The sequence below is a fragment of the Podarcis filfolensis genome (assembly GCF_964270895.1).
Source record: "Podarcis filfolensis genome assembly, chromosome: Z".
Lineage (NCBI taxonomy): Eukaryota > Metazoa > Chordata > Lepidosauria > Squamata > Lacertidae > Podarcis > Podarcis filfolensis.
This window is the reverse complement of record NC_139617.1, coordinates 26,016,472-26,038,099: the sequence shown is the minus strand read 5'-3', so window position 1 is coordinate 26,038,099 and position 21,628 is coordinate 26,016,472. Positions and strand designations below refer to the sequence as shown.

General features: G+C 43.3%; 1 protein-coding gene and 1 long non-coding RNA gene across 9 annotated transcripts in view; one reads left to right on the top strand and one right to left on the bottom strand.

The window, feature by feature from the left end:
• The window catches only part of LOC310754347, a 47,950-nt gene extending 35,995 nt beyond the window's left edge, over nucleotides 1-11,955 (top strand). For 2 of the 8 annotated variants that reach the window (XR_014543729.1, XR_014543731.1), the window contains 2 exons: nucleotides 2,474-2,567; nucleotides 10,120-10,362. This is a non-coding gene — a long non-coding RNA (uncharacterized lncRNA). Of the gene's footprint in view, nucleotides 1-2,473; nucleotides 2,568-5,314; nucleotides 5,698-9,955; nucleotides 10,363-11,013; nucleotides 11,752-11,774 lie in introns of those variants that run through there. The other 6 variants (XR_014543730.1, XR_014543732.1, XR_014543733.1 and 3 more) reach the window with 4 other exon arrangements.
• Nucleotides 10,554-20,328, bottom strand: LOC310754320 (epididymal secretory protein 4-like). Its single transcript, XM_083596166.1, has 6 exons — nucleotides 20,173-20,328; nucleotides 18,508-18,635; nucleotides 15,055-15,122; nucleotides 13,700-13,792; nucleotides 11,962-12,063; nucleotides 10,554-10,765 (listed from the first exon to the last, which is right to left on the bottom strand). Exons 1-6 carry the CDS (start codon nucleotides 20,266-20,268, stop codon nucleotides 10,746-10,748), a joined length of 507 nt encoding a protein of 168 aa, XP_083452292.1. The 5' UTR covers nucleotides 20,269-20,328; the 3' UTR covers nucleotides 10,554-10,745.
• Nucleotides 20,329-21,628: the final 1,300 nt, after the last annotated feature.

The window sequence follows — 21,628 nt, the reverse complement described above, 5'->3', positions numbered from 1 at the left end:
CTGAGAGCCATACCCCTTTAAAATCTAGTAGTTCTATTTTTTTTTATTGATTTTAATTCATTTTGCTACATCCAACATTAAAACAGGTGAAAAAATAAACATACATAACACATACATACAAAAAAGGAGTACATAAATAAAAGAAATAATAATAAAAAAACAAAAGAAAAAACATCTCCTAACATAAAACACCAACTAATTAACTTACATTAACTAAATAACTAAATAACACACAACATTAATTGACTTCCCTTCATCTCGGTTTCAGAATATATTATATGATTTTTTATCTGCAGTTTCTTTTCCTCAAAAGACTCTTTACGTCACAAGTGTTACGTCATACCTACTGTGATTTTTAGATTTTTTTACCTCTGTTTCCATATATGTCATAAATTTATTCCATTCTTTATTAAACTTTATGTCTTTTTGATTTCTTATTTTCTGTGTCATTTTTGCCAGTTCTAAATAATCAAATAGTTTGGTTTGCCATTCGTTTATAGTTGGGATTTTTGATGTCTTCCAATTCTGCGCTATTAGAGTTCTGGCAGCCACTGTCGCATACTGAAAGAGTGTGTGGTCTTCCTCTTTGATTTCCTCCCCAATTATCCCCAGCAGAAAGGCTTCGGGTTTTTTTATAAAGGTATATTTGAGGATTTTTTTTAATTCATTGTAAATAGATTCCCAGAATTTTTTGATAGGCTCACACAACCACCACATATGATAGAAATCGCCCTCCTTGATCTTGCACTGCCAACATAATTTATCACCAGTTTTATATATTTTTTCCAATTTTACGGGCGTTACATACCACCTGTACATCATTTTATACATATTTTCTCTAGTAGTTCTAACCCTTACAGAGAGTAAACCTTTTCATGTTTAAGAGAGTTTGAAGGCTTCTCCCCTGGTGTGTTTTTTATATTAAGTCTGCCTCTTAGCTGCCAGATGTTCAGAAAACACCTTGTAGGCCCTTTGTAGGTGGTGGTGGAAGAAATGACTCACATCTCAGAAACTGATTCAACAGGTGTGGATTCTACTATCACCTTTGTGATAAGAGCATCATGCTCCCTCACTGCATTCTCGACCTTTACTACACCTCTGGATCTCATGTTGCCATTATCTACCTGGCATTTCTGTTTAGGCCACCCTCTGACTTGTATCCAAGGTAGCACAAATGAGAGACAGTGTGATGCAGTGGTCAGATACCACTAGGACCAGGACCTGGGTGACCAGGGTCGCAAATCCCCACTCAGTCACGAAGCCAATAGGTGACATTGGGCCAGTTACTGCCCCTCAGCCTCACCTACCTCACAGGCTGGTTGTGGGAATTAAATGTGGAGTGGGGGGGGGGGCGGATGGACTACTGAGCTCCTTTGAGAAAAAGGTGGGGTATAAATTCAGTGAGTAAACAAAATATAAAGTGGGGGTTCAAACAATCATCTAGTTGGTCGCTGTGAGGACAGAATGCTGGGTGAGGTGGCCTGACCTAGCAAGCCTTGTGTTATTTTCTGGATCTTGAATAGTTGGGAAGGCAGGTCTTTCCATTCTCTTCCTCATCCTGCATCCAGGGCCAGCCTGGATAAGGCAAGCTAAAGCAATTGCATCAGTTTGGCAGGTTGGAGAAAGAAAGGAGAGGCAGCAGATCAGGGCCTATGAGGACCTCCGCCACTTCCTGCGCCATCACCCCTGACTCCTCTGCCCTCCCAATGCCAAAGCCTCCTCCACTGCCACCTCCCCCTCCCCACTGCTGCTGCTGCCTCCCACCCACCCCCTCCTTTTGGTCCCCTTTTTCATATAATTGGGGAGGCAGAGGAGTCCGTGGGACAGGGGATGAGTCAGTGGCAGCAGATGGCAGAGAAGGAGTTTTAAATATGCAATGGCTTTAACTATCTTCATATATGTGGATGTTTTATTTTTTCCTATATTGTTATACTACACCTCAAGAGCAATTTAGGACTGGTGATGTTGCTATCATCTCCTTGATCAAAATGCTCAGGCAGCTCTTGAGATGTATAATGAAATCAGGAAAGCACCCTAAAGAAGAAGCATTCTTGCACAGTGGTACCTCGGGTTACACATGCTTCAGGTTACAGACTCCACTAACCCAGAAATAGTACCTCGGGTTAAGAACTTTGCTTCAGGATGAGAACAAAAATCATGTGGCAGTGGCGCGGCGGCAGCAGGAGGCCCCATTAGCTAAAGTGGTACCTCAGGTTAAGAACAGTTTCCGCTTAAGAATGGACTTCCAGAACGAATTAAGTTCTTAACCTGAGGTACCACTGTAATAACTTTAGAGTTCAATAACTTTAGAAAAGGGTCTCTTGTAAGGAAATTACTGCAGTCACTGCCGTGGTGGCAATGGGTGACTTCAACTACCCTCACATACACTGGTTACATATGTGTTCCAGCAGTGCTGTTTTTCTAGAAAAAGAGGTGCTGGAGCTCACCAGAAACTTCTCCCTTGTTCCCTTAGAATGGCAATGGCACTCACCTGAGAGGTATTGGAGCTGAGCTCCAGTGAGCACTCTCTGGAAAAAAAAGCCCTGTGTTCCAGTCATGGCAAAGAGGTAAGATGCCTAGCTCTTCAGGTAGGACAGAAACAGGCTTCTCCCTGAAACCCTGGAGAACTGCTGGAGGGTATAGAGAGTTTAGCCAGGGATAGCCAGCATGCCCAATGATCAGGGATGATGAGAGCTGCAGTCCAACATCATGTGGAGGTCACCACATTCCCTACCCATGGCTTAGGCAGGATTGAACTAGAGGGGCCAGTAGTCTTGTTCAGTATAACACAGCTTCCTGTCTTTCTATCTGGCTCAGTAGTGAGATTTAGACAGAGCCAATATGTGCTATTTCTGAAGACAAATGAGAAAGGTTTGATGGTGCTCCTGTAAAAGTGGGCATGTTCTTTGCATTTCATAAAAGGGAAACAGAATAATGCAGAGACTGGTGGCTTCCAGTGGCATCCGTTAGCATTCAGTACCTTTGAAAAGCAGGTACCAGTTTTTCTGGAATCCTCATAAATTAAATCAGCCACAGAACCCGGATAGGGTTGCATATTCCCTCAGTACTAATTCTGAGCAACCTTCACGTATCTCCAGCCACATCTGCTTCTCATGTGATATCCAGCATAATTGCAAGGCAATTAAAAAAAAAAAAAAAGCCCTGTGGGCTTCTCTTTGCCTCTTCTTTGTGGCATGACCAGCACTAAATTTAACCTCATGATACATTCCTAGCAAAACAAAGCCCCTTCATTGCATTGGAACAGGCAGAAATACCAAGGTCTGCAGCTCCTGATGCAAATGTAATGGGAATGCTGAGCACCCTTGCATGTAGGGCAGTGTGGTCCAATGCGCAGGACAAGGGCCACATGCAGCCCTTGAGGCCTTTTTTTGTGGCCCTCTGCAACATTTGATGCCCTGCTCCCAGCTCTCACACTACCTTCCCAAAGCCGGATAAGTGAGGTGCTGGGCTTTGGAAAGGAGGAAGGAGGGTTCTGAGAGAGGCCTTGAGACCTCTTGCCTCCTTCCCAAAGACTCTATTCCACAATACAACGTTCTGAGAGGTGATATGATAGCCGGCTTCAAATATTTGAAGGGCTGTCACATGGATGATGGAAGAAGTCCGCTCACCTTTTCTAGGAAATGGAGCCAAGACTTTAACTGTCCAAGCTGCAGGAACAGCCTTCTTTTCAAAATGTTTATTTTCCATCAATCCATGCTCAGGTTTCTTGGTTAAAAAGGCTTTGGAAGGATGGCATAGACTTAACCTCCCAGCTCCTGACAAACACAACCTATAACTTTTGACATTCTAAAGCAGATTTGGAAAAAGCTGCCGGCTATTTGCTGTTCCCGCTTTGAGTATAGGCTAAGGTTACCAGACATCCCCATTTCCCGGGGACAGTCCCTGGATTTACAAATCAGTCCCCTGACAAAATCCATCTATATAGTAGGAAGTTGAAAAGTGTCCCCGGATTCATTGAAAAAAATCTGGTAACCTTAGCATAGGCTCTTCAGGGCAGCATATTCTGTGGCATTCTTTGGAGCACTAAGAGTGGGGGAATGTGTCTGTGAGCAAAACAGACCGGGCCAGGCAAGACAGAGTAGTCTGGAGCTATGTGATATTGCTGTTACCCAGGGGTCAGGAAACTTTTTTATCAGGGGGCCGGTCCACAGTCCCTCAGACCTTGTGGGGGGCCGGACTATATTTTTAAAAATATAAATACCCTGCAAACCGGTCCCACAGATGCCTCCAGACTTGGAGGAGGAATGCACTCTGCACGTGCTCAGGAGCATGTCTTGGCAGCGCCCGTTCACTGGCGTTGTTGACGAGCAGCAGTAGCTCCATTGGCCCATAACCACGGAGCTCCCAGATGGCGTGCACCACGCGCTGCTGCCTGTTGTCTGAGGCCAGGTCAGCAAGCAGGCCACGCACGTGGAGCACTGGGCAGGCGGTGTGCAGCTCGCCCTCCAGCTGCTCCAGTGCGGCCACCAAGCGCGCCACCAGCAGCAGCGCCGAGCCAGGAGCCAGGCGCACCAAGCTCTGGCTGAAGCTCCGCAACACGCCCGTCACAATGCCCATGGCACAGCCCAGACCCACCGCCTGCCAACCAGCCTCTCTATCCATGGCTGCACCGGTTTTACCTCAGCTCGCAGGCGACAAGGCTTTGGATTGGCTGCAGGAACTTCCTGCAGCCAATCCGAAGCTGCGGCAATGTCACTGCCCACCCAGATGCTGTGCCAGTGATGCGGAAGTCAGTCCCTGCACAGCGAGGCATCTACAGCGCACGGGGACTGACCAAGCGGGTGGCAGCGTCTGCAGGCTGGATTTATTAGCCTGGGGGGCTGCATCCGGCCCCCAAGCCATAGTTTGCCGACCTCTGCTCTTACCCCATCCTCCTTGTCCATTAACATCCAGGCATCCAAAACAGACCAGCTAGCCAGGGGTGCTGCCATCTGCCTCCCTACATTTGGGAGTGCTGGCCCATGCCCTGTTAAGGATGATAGGTGATTTCTGCAGCTGTGCCCCCGATGTTCAAGGCTCCCTTTTCATTCATGAAGATGGATCCCCCCCCCCCGGTCAGGCATCAATTCTCTAGTCTAGGGTCTTGCGTAAGGCAGTTGCCGAGTGCGGCCTGCAAGCGCAACAGTTTGCCACGCATTCATTCAGAATTGGGGCAGCCACTATTGCCTGGAGCTTGGGTGCCTCTGCTGAGGACATAAAGACCATGGGCAGATGGCAGTTGGAGGCCTACAAGAGGTATATACGTGGTCAGAAACAATAACTTACACACTACTCTATCCTAATTTCATTCCAGGGTCGTCTAGCAAGAACATTTGGATATGCGGGCACAGTATTGTGCATTGGGCACAGATGCACTCCATCACCACTGGCTTGGGAGCTGCACTCAGCCTCCCAATGGGATTCATCGGCTGGGCCGCCACGGCATGAAATGGCAAGAGTTTATGCGCTTGATCATGGCGAGAATCGAGTCACAAGGGCTCCCGTACACCTTCATCATCCATTTGGGGGAAAACGATTTGGGCCAACGCAAGGGAATTGACTTAACGTGGGCTATAATCAAAGACTTGCAGATGCTGCACAACTTGTACTCCACCATATGCCTTGGCTGGTCCAATATGCTTGAGTGGCATCAATGGCGCAACCCTGACCCAGTGGGAATCAACTGTGCAATTAAAGGTAAAGGGACCCCTGACCATTAGGTCCAGTCGTGGCCGACTCTGGGGTTGCAGCGCTCATCTCGCTTTATTGGCCAAGGGAGCTGGCGTACAGCTTCTGGGTCATGTGGCCAGCATGACTAAGCCACTTCTGGCAAACCAGAGCAGCGCACGGAACGCCGTTTACCTTCCCGCCGGAGCGGTACCTATTTATCTACTTGCACTTTGACGTGCTTTCGAACTGCCAGGTTGGCAGGAGCAGGGACCGAGCAACGGGAGCTCACCCTGTCGCGGGGATTCGAACCACCGACCTTCTGATCAGCAAGTCCTAGGCTCTGTGGTTTAACCCACAGCGCCACCCACATCCCTAACTGTGCAATTAGGTGCCGCATATTGCAGTGGGGTGGCTGGGTGATTCAGCACCCCAATATTAAATTCTTGGAAGAGACTCTGTTTAGGCCTGATGGCATGCACCTTTCCTCCACAGGAAACGATATTAGGTTAGCAGACATTGTAGCAGTTATCAGGCTTGGATGCAGATGTAAGTGGTTTGGCAGTAAGCATTTTCCTCAATTGGTGGTTGGACATCGGGGCAATCCTTTATCTTGGATGGAGGGGTGGTTGTAGTCTCCGCCTGCCCCTCCAAACACTGGGGTATCCTGCTAAAGGGATCCAGGGGGGAGTGGTCAGGCAGGGCCAGGGCCAATGGTGCTCCCCCAGACAGCGGTCCCTGCAGGGGTCGCCCTATTTGATCTAAGTGGAACCCTCCACCTGGACTGACCAACGTGTCACTTCCGATGGGCAGGCTGGAAGTATTTTAATTGATTTGTTTATTTGCAAATAAATAAAAGGAAAAGAAATAATGTGATTATTTATTATGAAGGGAAAGTAACAGATAATCCGAAAGAAATTAGGAAACAATTTATAAAATATTTTACAGATTTATCCCGAGCAGGACTAGAAAAGAAAGCAGAAACTGAAAGATATTTAAGACAAAGTGCCAAAAATTCCAAATGAAAAATTAACAATATTAAATGCACCTATTAATATCACAGAGCTCTCAGATGCCATTAAACAAGCAAAAATAGGTAAAGCACTGGGGCCAGAAGGATTAACAGCGAAATATTATTTAAAGAATTGCAAAATTATCTAATTCAACCACTACAGAATGTTATTAATCAAATTATAAATGCAGGACGAATACCAAAAACTTGGAAAGAGGCCTTTAATTCCAAAGCAAGGAACAGACTTGGAGGAGGTTAAAATTACAGACCAATTTCATTATTAAACAAGGATTATAAATTATTTGCAAATATACTAGCTAACAGAATGAAAGGCACCTTGCTAGAAATAATTCATCAAGATCAATAAGGATTTCTTCCAGGAAGACAGATGAAAGATAACCTAAGGAATATAATAGATATAATTGAATATTTAGAGGTAAGGAATGAAAAACAGGCGGCCATGATGTTCTTTCCCCAGCATTGACTGTATGGGAATCTGGGAGCTGGAGCATCAGTAGAACAAACAACCTTTCAGAGCAACCAAATTAGTTCTCTTTCTCTTCTTGTCTCTTTAAAAAAAAATATCAAAAAATCACAACACTCAGCTCTCTGTTTTTATTTTTATCTCATTAATGATCACAGAGGCTCCTTCTTCAGCTTAGTTATTGAGTAGATGAGGGCTTCCCCCATTAACAGAAGCTCTGTTATACAGCAAAATGCACAAAATAAGAATTGTTTCACATGCTGCTTTTTGTTCATTCCTGGTGTTTCACTCTTTGAGATTGCTCAGCAATATGCTTCCTGATCCTTCTTCAGGCGCCAGAGCTGCCAAAATCAATATATAAAACAGCCAGTATAGCAACAGTAACATGTAAGGCCCAGTGAGTGGACATTTTACAGCATTGTTCCCCAGAGACTTCATTAGGCTCCTTTGCCACTAAAAAGACAGGAGCTACTGACTGCCCAGCTGCCAGTGAAAATAGATGCTCCACCCAGTATTGACCAAAATGTCTTGTACTATGTGGTGCTGGTTGCTAGGTAACATGCACCAAGGTGTGGGACTCTCCCCCACGATCACCATTAGAGAACAATAGATGGTGGAACAGCAGTTCTCCATCCAAACAATATGTATGGAAATGCATATATAAGCAGATGGTGTGCATCAAACGTATATGAGAATGGCATTATTTTAGAAAAAACAGCTTGCATAAATGGAGGTGGTGCCATTGATGTGGAACTTCAGGTGCAGGGCTCCATTGAAACTCTCCCCAGGCAGTGCCACATCCCCAACCAGACTTGTTAATGGTCCTAATTCCCACTCTTTTCAAGTGCTTTTGCATGGCTGGAATGTATTATCAAATGGTGATATTGCCTCTTAATTGCCTGGATGAAGAAGTAGTGTGTGTCTGTGTGTGTGTGAACCTTAAACCTCTGCTTGGCTGGATTGCAGCTTAATTCAGCGTTTTTGGTGGTCTGAAGATCCAGACTCAAAACACAATGGTAAAGGTGATAACAAGATGAGGGGAAGTGGCACATCTCTGCAATGGCAGTCTGTCTGTCTCAATAGGAGATCAACTTTTAGGGAAGGTGCTCTAGCCTTTTGATCATTTTAGGTATCTTGGATAGAGATAATGTTTTCTGACTTTTGCATGGCTGGAATATAGCCTAGGAAGCTTAGAATATCATTTATTACGGCCATAGGCCCATACAGGTAAAAACACACATAAATAACAGCTTGTGCCGTAAGGAGAAAAAAAAGCAATCGCTAAAACACCACTATAACAATAAAATACTATAAAATGGAAAGGCATACTACGCCTTAATTAGCTTGTAGAGCTCCTTGGCGTCGCTTTTGGGAAAGGACAGCAACTAGGAACCTAGCCACCTTCAGGGTCGTGTGGGTATCCTTGTCCTGCAAGATTTGGGCAAGGTGGAATTTTGGTGGGGTACCCTCTAGTTTCTGTATGATTGATCCCAACAAGTTTGCCCGTAGCACATTAAACAAGGGGCAAGTGAACATAATGTGCTGGAGCGACTCCGGCGTCACCTTATCACATTCGCACACGGCGGGGGCTTGGCCCTTTGAGAACCTATGTCTCAGGACATTGGAGGGAAAAACGTTAAACCTCGCTTTGGTGAAGGCCAGTCTATGTGCAACAGTCGAAAGGGAGGAGAGGTATGATGGAACGCAGTAAGTTAAAGTGATACCAATGTTCTGGGGCGAACAAACACCTTCCCCCAGCGTATAATTTCGCTGTAAATCGATGTCATCCAGTCTTTGGCGGATCAGTCTCTGAGCAGTGATTTGGTCTAGTTTTAGGGAATCTGAGGGAGAGATTCCATAACTCAGGAGTTTGGCATGAAATCTACTAGTCCAAAGGCTAGAGAATTCATCTCGCCATAAGCATTGGGCAAGGTAATGGTTTGGTAATCTATGCCACAATGATAACCAGTAATTGAAGACTTGCTTCCACAGGCAAGTTTCTAGGGATGCGACCTTCAATTCCAGTCGCATGGCTGCGTTGCTTACGCACAGGGGGAGCATTAGGAGCCGACGTAGGAATTGGCTTTGCAGAGTCTCAAGGGGAGCAAGATCTGTCATCACGGCCCAGAGCGGGGCAGCATAAGCAAGCACGGCAACCACTTTTGCCTTGAACACCTTTAGGGCCGAGGGAACATGCAAAGCTCCGTCCGAAAAGAAGAATCGGAGGAGCGCATATGACAAGGTTTTGGCCTTATTAAGTAGGTGTTGAATGTGAGCTTTCCACCCCAAATTGTATTGAAAAATAACTCCTAGGTATAGAGATAATGTTTTCTGACTTTTGCATGGCTGGAATATAGCCTAGGAAGCGACTTATGCTGAATCAGACCACTAGGTCCATGAAGCTTGGAACTTTCTTCATGGATTCATCTCTAGAATTTAAGGCAGGGGGCATTCCCAGCCCTACCAGGAGATACCCAGTGACTGCACTGTCACTTTGCATTTCTTAATACAGAAAGTATTGATCTGATGTGTAGAGGTCTTTCCTATTCTGATTAGTTTCAAGAGGGTTCTAGAAGGTTTCTTCTCTTTGTGAAAGAAAGTTTTCTTTCTATGTGAAGGAAACAGGAATAAGGTTTTTGTTTGGGTTATTTCTGCTGGGGAGCTGAGCTACAGTTGGCTTAAACTGGTTCTGTTATCTTTGTCAAGATTGTGCTGATTATAGTAGTAAGACCAGGAGGAGCCTGAGTCTCACTCACTTTCTCTCTCTCTCCCTCTCTTTTGTTTTCTTCCAGCGTTCTGTTTTCTGTATGCTGTAGTGTTGTTAAGTTTTAGTCTTGTTATAGTCTTGTTATAAGTTTTTGTAAGTTTTATTGTAAGTACTGCAACTGGATTTTTTATGGACTGTGCCAGTCCTGAATGTACTGGATTAGTGACCATTATGTTCATTTGCCTTCAGTAGCAAGTAAAAGCTCTGCTGGATGAAGTACAATTGCCTCTGGTCTATTTTTGGGAACTCTGCCGCATGTTTGAGTTTTTTCCTCCCCAGAAGAAGCTGGGGTGACACCCAGGTCCTCTGCATAGAAGGCAAGAGCTATGGCCCTTCAATACAAAGATGCTCTGGCCACTTTTGCCTCTGGCCACACCCACTTTTGTGTGACTGACTGCAGAGAAACCACAAAGAACTGAGAATTCCTTTAAGATTATTTTTTTAAAAATATATATATATATTATTCAAGCTATAATGACAACTTGCTTTTTCTCTCCTTTTTTGCATTTTACATATCGTGCATTTTTGCAATTGTGATTCTGTTAACTGTCTTGCAGTGTCATGAAAGACGGCATATAAATTTGCCAATTAAAAATAAATAGATTAAAATAAAATTGAACACATTTCTGTCTTTGATGGTTTTAATTGGTTTTGATGGGTTTTCAATACAATTAAATGACTGACAGTGGCATTGATACACCATTTTGTTACATCTCTAGGGATGTGATCCAGTTGATTTTCTTTCCAAATGGGATGGTTTTACAAATTTGAGCCATATTTGCAGTCACACACAACCCCAGGTTCCAGGATTTAACTCATGCATCCGGGCATGGAGCTGTGGAAGAAAAAAGATAATGTCTCATAGGAAGATGTGGAATTGGGACCAGGGAGCAGAAACCTGGTAACTAGCTAATAGGGACACTCTAGCTGTATGGACACCTCAGCGCTAATATACATGCTGATTCCTTCATACTCTTTCCTTGTAGGGAAGGTGCTGTAGCCATTTGATCATTTTAGGTGCTCTTTCTGTACAAGGAAAGTTGGCTTAAAAGAACCAGCAACCCTTTCCCCATTAATTCACAGGCAGGGTTGGTACCACTGCTGAAGCCCACACAGGAGTAGGAGGCCCATTGTAAGACTTTGCCGGTTCTGCTGCTGGCTTTTCACCTGCACTCTGCAAGTGGGTGAGTAGCAAAAGGAGCAAGGAGAAGAAAGACAACCTCCATTGCACACCTCCGCCACGCTCATTCTAGGAGGTAGTGCTGATTGGATCCAGAGCGAGAGGCAAGCAAATGAGCAGCAGGACCAATGGTGCAGAAGAGGTAGGCCCATTTAGGAAGGGGAGCACATAGAGAGCATGTTGCTCAAGCCTCCCTTCCCCAGAAAACACCCTAGAGCCAACACAGCTTACACTGCTGAGAGAAACTAACATAACAAACGCTACAGCCTGGGACCAGGATATATTGAGAGATGCACTTCCCGTGAAGCTGTTTGTGCTTGATCAGATCAATGGCCTCACCTCTGCTTTCTGATCTACCTCAGTCAGATGCCTGATTGAGGTAAAGGAGGCGGGTCTTTTATATTCAAGTAGCCTGACTGTGGAATGCCCTGCTGGACAGATTTCCCTGGATCCATCACCAGTTGCTTCTGTCAGGGCTATTTGGATTCACCTGTTCCATTAGACATACTACTCTTGATCAGGTGATGGCTGATGCAATTGAAGATTTTTAAAATACTGTATATATTTTTATCTGCCTTTCTTTTATTTGGCTGTTTGGCTTTTTTTACATATGTTGTTTAATGCAATGTTCCTTAACTTAATCTAATTTGTGTGCCATTTTTAGAAAGAGAAGGAAGGAAGGAAGGAAGGAAGGAAGGAAGGAAGGAAGGAAGGAACACACAGAGAGAGAGAGAGAGAGAGAGAGAGAGAGAGAAAGAAAGAAAGAAAGAAAGAAAGAAAGAAAGAGAAACTTCACCATTATTTACCCCAAATTGAGAAATAATAGGTCATAAGATGACAACTACTCTTACCAGATCTGTGTAGATAGATAATCTTGTCCGCTGGCAAATCCAGGGATTTGGCGACAGTCTTGTATATGTCTATTATGTCAGCTGATGGTTCTGGTTCCCTAGCTTCAGACCCCAAAAAGATGTCACATTAAGAATTAGGATGAGGAAAGAGAGGGGGAAGGAACAGACATATTTTGGGATGGGAGCACATAGTTAAAGAGGTATAAGATAAAGCCTTATTTGCTGCTATCATGATTGAGTGAAAGATTAATAAATATTTAACAAACTTAGTGAGAATCTAGTGAGCTTCATAACATGCAACTTTCTGAACAAAGCTCACAGAAAGCCATTTAGGTTATTTATCCTGCAATGTTAATCTGTTATAACCTTGGTTTGAGTACACAAAACCTGCATAATCCTGAAACCAATCATTCATTGTTGTGACTAGTATTAAGCCACTTCTGACGAACCAGAGCAGCACACGGAAATGCCATTTACCTTCCCACCGGAACGGTACCTATTTCTCTATATGCACTTCGTGCTCTCAAACTGCTAGGTTGGCAGGATCTGGGACCGAATAATGGGAGCTCATCCCGTCACAGGGATTCGAACCACCAACCTTCTGATCAGCAAGCCCTAGGCTCTGTGGTTTAACCCACAGCACCACCCGCGTCCACCAAAAGGATGGACAGCTTTAAAAGGGGAACATGGACAGCCTTAAAAGGGGAACAGGCCAATAGAAAGTACCATTTAACCTACCATAACAATGCAGACACAATGTATAATAGTGCATAAATCTGTTCTAAAATATCTAGCTGTGCTGGCTGAATATATCTTTCAAATGCTAACTGTACCACAGCACTAAAATACAAAGGGTTGCTCACAACCTTGAAATCCAGGTGATGCAGATAGTGTGGAGCAGACATATTTCTGAAAACAGGTCAGATGCATTTTAATTCATAAAATCTTCAGTGGCATATAGTTTATGAATGGCTTCTGCTCGTGCATGAAGCCAATTCATATAATGTATTATGCTGCTGAATATTCAGAATTTGATAAAAGTGATCTAAAGTTCTTTTATAATGCAGCAGTGTCCAAGCCTCTACAGTTCACATTGATTCAAGATGATGCTCAGTCCATCTTAAGTCCTGGATCTGCTCAAAAACTTTGGCTATGTTCTCCATGTCATTTTTCTCCAGAGGTCATAGAATCATAGAACTGTCAGGTTGGAAGGGACCCTGGGGATCATCTAGTCCTACCGCCTGCAATGCAGGAATATGCAGCTGTCCCATACAGGAATCAAACCTACAACCTTGGCATTATCATCACCACACTCTAACCAACTGAACTATGGAGAATGTTTTGTAACAATGAGGGCTAATGAGCAGTACTAGCTGAAGCACTGCATTAGCACCACGACTTCAAGCAAGTTCCATTTTCTTAGATTTTAGCTCATACACTTCATTCAAATGAATGTTACAAAACCAAATGCTGCCATTTTTCTTTCTAAAGAAGAACTTGGGAGGAGATGATTTGAGTGGAAATGAAGAAAGAGACATATTTTCCTCTTCCCAACAACTTCATTTCCAGTTCAGATTGCACTTCAGTGAGTGGAACATTTCTGGTGGGTCTAAAGAAAAATAACCACTGTATTTTTATATTTTTAGTTGGCAGGTATACCTGACACAACCAATAGCACACACTCCTTGCAAACACACACACCAGTGCACTCCCCGCCCCCATCCACAATGGCACATACTATAAAGATGAAGGGCCTTCATTACTGATGTGTCAACGAAAACCATGTGATATCTGCTGTAATCTGCTTTCACGAAATATAAGGTGTTCTGCCCTAGATGTGAAAAAGAACCACAAAAAATATCCTTTAAGGGTGCATATATCGCTTTTCCCTGTACAGTTGCTAGATCTGATAGGTATGTAGCCTTTTGACTAAACAGAAACCTTATGAGTTAAATCTAATCCCCAATTAATGCAAACCCTTTGGCACAATTAAAGCTTATGAGGGAGTCTTAAAGCTCGAAAACAGAAATATAAAAAGAACTTACTCAGTTCAATTCCCAACAAGTTATTTTATATGCTCATTTTAACCATATGAACACCTATTTATTTATTTATTCATAAAAATTGTATATTACAATTTTATAAAGCAAATAGCAAAACAGTTTACAACATTTTTCTAGTATGTAGTTAGACTCACTGAACACACTGCACTCAAGTATATGCATGTTTACACCAAATAAGTCCTATGCCCAAGTGAAAAACAAGTAAGGACATTTGTATGTTGCCCAGCTAACTCTTCCAAAACAAAGGAGAAAAGTACCAGAAGCGGGGGGGGGGGGTTGTACAGGAACCCTCTAAACAATGAAAATTGTACAAGAAGTTATTTAAAAGTAGGCAAAACAAGACTGCATGCAAGATGAATAATATACATGAATAACTGCGATCTCCTTGACTACGTTGTTTCATGCTTCAGAAGAACAAAATGGCATAGCCTCATTTGATTTTTCAAAACTGTGTTGAACTATGTTCATTTAAATAGTGTAATACAATAAATAACCTTACCCATTTGAATGTCCAGAGGCAGCCATTTAAAGCATGGGCCTCAAGAAGGGCATTCAAGATGTCTAGCTGCGCTGGATGCCTCTCCTACCTTATATTCTTTGGAGTAGGACGGTCCCATGAAGAACTGATTCTACTACCACCACCACCACCACCCCCTGTATATGGGCAAAGACTTCATCATGTCATGTTTGGTTTGGTTTTAGTTTTTAAACGTTTTATCACTTTTTGCAGCATCCTCAAAATGTTACTGGAATCAAAATGCTGACAACCCATATCCCCTCCCCTCACTGAATCCGTATTTATCACTTCTCAGAGGAATCCAAAGTTTAAAAAGTATCTTGCCAACAACCTATCTGTGATTATCTCAAGGACCGAGTTGCAATATTAAGCCCCCATTAGGAAGCCCTAACTGGTGGGGAGGGAGGTAGAGAGAGCAGAGGTGGTTTGAGAACAGATAGGTTTCCCATGGAGGTGGGTAAAATATTATAAATTCCCTCCAGCCTAAGGGAGGAATGAGCCACTTGAAGTTACCTTTTGTATATATTCCAGGCTTCTCACCCGGAATCAATCGATTCACTACCTCTTTGCATTCATTATCTCTGGCAGGGGGAAAAAATATATAAGATCAGAAAAGTGTCTGCAGCAGGAAACATCCTCCCACCCCATCCATGCCTGAACCAACTGAAATTCTGGCCTAGGGAATCTTGTGAGTCTATGTAGGGAAATCCTTGCCAATCCAGTGCCCTCCCAATGTTCTAGACTAAACATCACTAGCCCCAGCCGGTATGGCTGCATGATACAGAAACTAATAAGAACATGACTGGACTGGTTGGGGTTGATAGGGACTGTAGTCCAAAACATCTAGAGCAGCCTTTCTCAACCTTGGGTCCCCAGGTGTTTTTGGCCTACAACTCCCATCCTCCCTGACCGCTGGTCCTGTGAGCTAGGGATCATGGGAGTTGTAGGCCAAAAACATCTGGGGACCCAAGGTTGAAAACCACTGATCTAACTTCCGGGTTGGCACCTCCGGCAATGGCAGAGCTCCTCCGATCGGGAGGAACTTGCTCCGTGAAAAGCAGGGTCTGACCGCCACGGCGAAGGCGGAGACCCATTGAAATCACAAGCGGGAGAAGCTTGTGAACCTGGGATTCGGCTGGCACCTTTTGCGCCTCCCCTACTCATGGGGAAACCCGGTTTCGGGGATCCGGAGCGACGTGGGGTGAGTGGCGTGGTGCTTCGAACTGACTGCTTCTTTCATGGAGTGAAGCCGCATTGCTGTTGCCGGAGAGCACTGACTTTTTCCTGTGGACAATTGGATTTTAAACAACTACCCATGAGTAGAACGGAAAATTGGATCTTTAAATACCTTAATTTGGCACCGAAACGGGGAAGGTCTTAAACAGGAAGTCCGCCTTCCCCTTTTGTAAATAGATTGAAGCAAAGACGTTATAAGCTAAAGTCTTTGAAAGCTTTTGGCAAAGGATTAAATTTTCATCAGTCAAAACTACAGAACCCCCCTTGGAAGCAGGAGAAGAGGGGGGAAATTTTGGACTTAGCTAGCCTGCAGGAGAGAGTGAAAAACCAAATTACCACTGCTCCGAACCTGGTAAGGGCTGCCAGAAAGAGTGAAGTTTTGGGAGAGTTCATTGACTGTGAACAAAACATTTTTGACAGCTAGTTAAATAAGAGAAAGATACTGTTTCCATTGTCCTCTTCTGCGTTTAAAAAGGAGGAAAAGTAACTGGAAATTGAAACTATTATTATGGCTTGAATTGTGTCTGAAAGGATTGATACAAGTGGAGACTGTTTCCCTCTAGAGGGAGTCTTTGAAACTGTCACAGGAGTGCAACTGGGGAATCACCAGCTGCAAGATAAGTAATTGTGAGAACCAGAGACTGACCTTGGACCACTGAAAATGTTGACAGGAGAAGCCATTGTGACGGTATTATGCAAGATAAGCTACTTCCTGGAACAGCTTCATAAGAAGACGGATGACATGTCTTTTAAAATTGACAACTTGGATCAAAAAGTGACTAATTGGAGTCAAAAAGTGAGTACCAACACAGAAATAATTCAGGATTTGGTACAAGAACCTACTCTGGCAGGACAAATTGTGGAGGAGAAAGAGGAAGCTGTGGTTGTTCAGCCTAAAGTAATACAAGCGGGATCCTCAGTCTTACAGAAGCAAACTGAGGATTACAAGTTGAGGCCTTCTATGATTGAATCTAGAAAAAGCCAGATTTTGAGGATTGGATCCCGGCTTGAATGGAAGAAGGAAAGTTGGAAAGATCCCTCTATGCAGGGATCGACTGACTTTTGGGACATGGACTTGGGTCTGGAGGAGATTCGAGTTCTGGGGGCCTTTGGATTTGGAGGAATTTTGAAACATGTCATGAAACATCTTATAGACCTCAGCTTCAACTATGGAAATTTGCCTGACCTGCCTGGAAGGAATAAAAGCATTGTTAGGTTGGAGTCTTCCCAAGATCTGCTCTTTGGCATTAAAGAATATGAAGAAGACCTGCAGAAGGGACCTGGAAAAGAGTTAAGAGCCTCGGACATAAGATCTCCAGGTTGATATTTGGAATTGACGGAAAGGACTGGCAGAATCCGAAACCAGGGAGAGGAGATGGTGGAAGAAGATTAGAGAATTTAAAGTTTATATATAGAAATACTGTAAAATTAATGAATGATATAAAAATGGTGGAAAGAAATTTTATGGCCTTAGCAGAAATGTTATAAGGAGTTAAGCATATATAAGTATTTTAATTTTAATGATAAAAAATATGTTAAGATATTTATAATATGACAGAAAATAGAGAAAGATGGAAAGGATTTGCTGAAACAATTAATAGAAGTGGAATACAGAAAGGGAGGTGAGAGGAAGTCGAGGAAACAAGAGAATGAAAAGATAGTGTATGGAAAAGGTGTGATATATATTTTTAAATGGTTATTGTATTGTTTTGTTTAGGGTTAAGGTGGGTTAGGGTTTTGTTTAGTTTAGTTTAAATATGTTTAGGTTGTGTTTTGTATTGTTTATACATTGTATTGTATTGTTTTTTTTCTGTTTTTGTTTTTTCTCTTCTGTCTTTTTTCTTTTTCTTTTCCTTTTCTGTAATCTTTAAAAGTAATAAATATTATTTTTAAAAAAACCACTGATCTAGAGGGCACCAGGTGTTTCTTGACTATGAAGCTCTGAGATGGTTCCACAGCAAATGGAATGCTCTTGAGTGTTCTTGCTACTTTTGGGCTCAGTTCTTGGGGGTTGGGTGTCTGGTAGAGCGTGAGAGTCCAGAGCACTTACATTTCAAGTGATGAGTCAATAAGTCCAATCCAATGTGGGAAATTGCTGGGCAGGGCCCTGGAGAACTTTTCTTTGGCATGTTTGCGCAGAGTTCTCTCAGAATCAGATATTACCCCAGCAGCATGCTGATGCCTTCTGAGGCCTTATTATGACAGGCTGGTCTGATAGCTCTTGAGAAGGTGTGGAGCCAACAGACAGTGTACTGTACATTATCTAAAGGCCTGTTGCCCTATTCTGCATCTGCTTGCTCTTACAGGAAGGAGGTGAGAAGGACAGCCTAGAAAGTATGTGTTCTGAGCCTGACAACTCCAGCAACATCACATCCTCTGACCTGGAGGGTCATGGGGGGGGGGTCTGCAACTCTCCAGGTATTGATTCCTTGCCCAACATGATGGGCAACACAAGTAGCTGCCTGGGGAATAGAGTTCTGGAAACTGTGATGGCTAATGGGGAACCCCACACAGAAAACATTTTGCCATCAAAATGTAAAGAGAAGGATTCAGGGGTGGGAGGAAGGTGCATGAACATATCTTCTTGCATAATATTCTGTCCCTACAAACTTGCAGAATTGCAGCTGTCAAGACTCTAGAATTTTAGTGATTACCCCACTTCAAAAACTGTATTCATGAATCTTGAAGCACAAAGAAAGGTAGTGATCAAAGTAATCCAAGAGAACTTACTGATAAGCCTCTGCTACATAAACCATTTCTCCATTGTTTTCAGGTTCCACTGTAATAAGATGTCTGCTGTAATGCGTTAGTTCACCTCTATCTAGCACCAGTGCAACGAGAGTCCATCTTCCAGCCAACTAGAAAAAGAAGTTGGTATAGTGTGTTTTTTTCAGAAATGCATCCAGGGAAATGATCATCTTTCCACTTGCATCACTCCAGGCAGCAATGCCCACTCTGTTTCCCCCCCCCCTTCCTTAAGGCACCTCGACTAGTGTAAAATACCTTAGCTTGGAAGAATCAGAGGATACAAACAGAACTCTCTCACATAGCTTATGACCTTCTTGGATCCTCTGTGCAAAGGGAAAATGGTGTCACTGATGTGGTGGCCTGTTTTAGGATTTATGTATTTTTCAGCCATGGCAATAAAGGGAATTTTTACAGCTCTCCAACCAGAGGTTGGTAAGGGCCACTGCGTGTCACTTATCCACTAATCTCTCTCTCTCTCTATCTCTCTTGTGTGTGTGTCCAGCACACATACACACACAGCACCACAATTTCAGTGACCCTCCCTCTTTCTATCACACAGTTTACATTTAGTGGAAATGTGGTCTTTTTCTCTTCCCAGAAAAAATATGTGAAAAGTGTAAAACTGTGTTTCTACTCTTCTGCATCACAGCACTTTTACCCTTCACATTATAGATAGGTTTTGCTTTGTTTCAGTTGTGTGTTATTTGAAAAGCAATAAAGATTACTGTGCAATGATGTGGAGGAAGATGCCATGTAGAAGCATCTCCTTCTGACATTATGGTGTGGTTGCGTAGCAGAGAGAAGAGAAGAGAAGAGAAGAGAAGAGAAGAGAAGAGAAGAGAAGAGAAGAGTTATTAACACTGGGCTTCAGTAAAGCAAATAATTTAATATAATATCGGGCGACTGAATAATTTGGCCACAATAAGGACATTTTATCCATGGTATGATTATTTTCCACCGTGACATTTTGGCACCCTATTTTGCAAAATTTAACAATTCCAAAATACAGACATGCTTTCACTTTCGCAAGATTGAATATACTGTCTACGACTGTACTTGAGGGTCAATTTCAAAAAATTCCACTCGAAAAATGGTTATGTCCAGGTGGAGAAGGCAGTATTGAGTCAGTGGCTCATGTACTTGCATTCTATTTATAATGATTTGAGGACTGAGGTTATTATTCCTCTATTATTGTCTATGTCTGGTCGCTTAACCATTGCAACTGTGTCCTTTCTTTTAGATGATTAAGATGACAGCAAAAACTGCAAGGTTTTTAGCGGGGGCAATTAGAATAAGATCTATTATTTGATTATTGATGTAAACCTCCAAAATGTATTTTGTATAGTTAAGTTTTTACCTCTTTCTTCAGTACATTTTATTTTATTTTATTGCTATGACTAGTGACTGATGCAAATAAAAATTCTTCTGATTCTGATTCTACCTGATCATTCCTCTACTTTCAGGCAAGCAGCCAAAGGCAGGTGGGCATTGTGCCCCAAAATTCAAGGCCCCCAAATGGCAGTGCCAAATTATTGCCTCGCTATTGACTTGACGCCTTGAACTGTTGCAGTAAAAGGAGAAATTGAACACTTATCTTGTTGCCACAGTCCTGCAAAACTGGCATTTGTAAGGCACAAGAGCTGTTACCTTTTGAACATCAAGATCTGGCTGAATGTCGATGCTGTCTGAAGCTTGAAGCAAGTATAAGGAAGTCAACACCAAACTTAACAGCACACCTGTCATCCTTGCAATGGGCTCGCCTTTGCACCAGATTTCTTTCTTCCTTCCTTCCTTTCTTTCATGATGGCTCTTTATAACCTTCAAAGTTTATCTAAGCATATCCACCTATCCACCTCTTTGAAGCTAATTATTCACAGGGAAACAAGATAACCAGGTTATTTTCAGAAGAAATGGTTTCATCAGTACCCATATTCAGAAAGCTCTAGCACACCATGCACATCACAGCTTGTCCCACTGGAAATCTGAAGAGTCAGTCTGTGACTGGAGCCCACTCCATGAATGGAGGGAATATTGCCAACTTTCAGTGTGTGGGGGTAAAAATGCTCAGAACTCTGAAGTGGAGTCGGCTTACTTTTAATGATAAGGTGGCCAAGGATTCTCAGCACACCCTCTTTTTAACAGAAGAAAGCATTGGTACAAATGCAAGTGGTGCCTAGCTTGCCATCAGCAACATGGAACTATTATGATTTGTTTTATATCTTTATTTTGCCATTTACATGCTTATTTATAATAGGGTTAGATGTAGGGGATGAGTGGTGTCAGCTTAAGTGCAGGGCTGGCGGGCCCATGAGCCTTGCTGAGGCAGTCACCTCAGGCAGCAAGCTGGAGACAGTTGAGAGGGCTGGCAGGTCTGAGGAACCTCAATCGCTGCCTGCCCACTGAGACTCTTCCCTCCTCTTCTGCCCCAGGGAGCACACTGCTCACACCACCTTCTCTTCTCCAGCCTCATTTTTTCTCCCCTGCCTTCAGCACACTGGGGTTTCCCCAGGCCGCCTCCAGTCACTTCATGTGGAGGAGGAGGATGTGGGTGCCATTTCCCATTTTGCCTCAGGCGGCAAAATGTCATCTGTCAGCCCTGCTTAGGTGGGTATTTAGGTAGGTAGAGTATGCAGGTTGTTGTTGTTTCTAAGGTATCTTACTAGAGACAATTTTCACAATGTTAAAAATGCAAGTAGAATTTAGTTTGCATCTATTAATATTCTGGGATGAGGGCCTGGAGCCTCCCATACATCCTTGGCCCTCTTGGAGGTCACAAAGCCTAGTGCTCCAGTCCTTTGCTGAGTCCAAACTCCCTTTTGTGGTCAGCAGAGTGACTGTCTCCACCACCTACTGAGCTGGAGAAACCCAGATGACTATCCTTGTATCGTTTTATTTGGTTATAGCTACACAGGACATGTGGGGTGAGATAATACTTCTGTTGTACTACACCAAGACACAGCTAAAACAGTATTAAGCATGTGTTTGTGTCAATCTCCACATACACTCTACACCTGCCTCTCAGACATTGGTTCCAACTAAGACCATCACATTCCTCTGCTGCCCAGCTTTTTTTCTGCTTTTTTCCTTTTAGCCCTTGATGCTT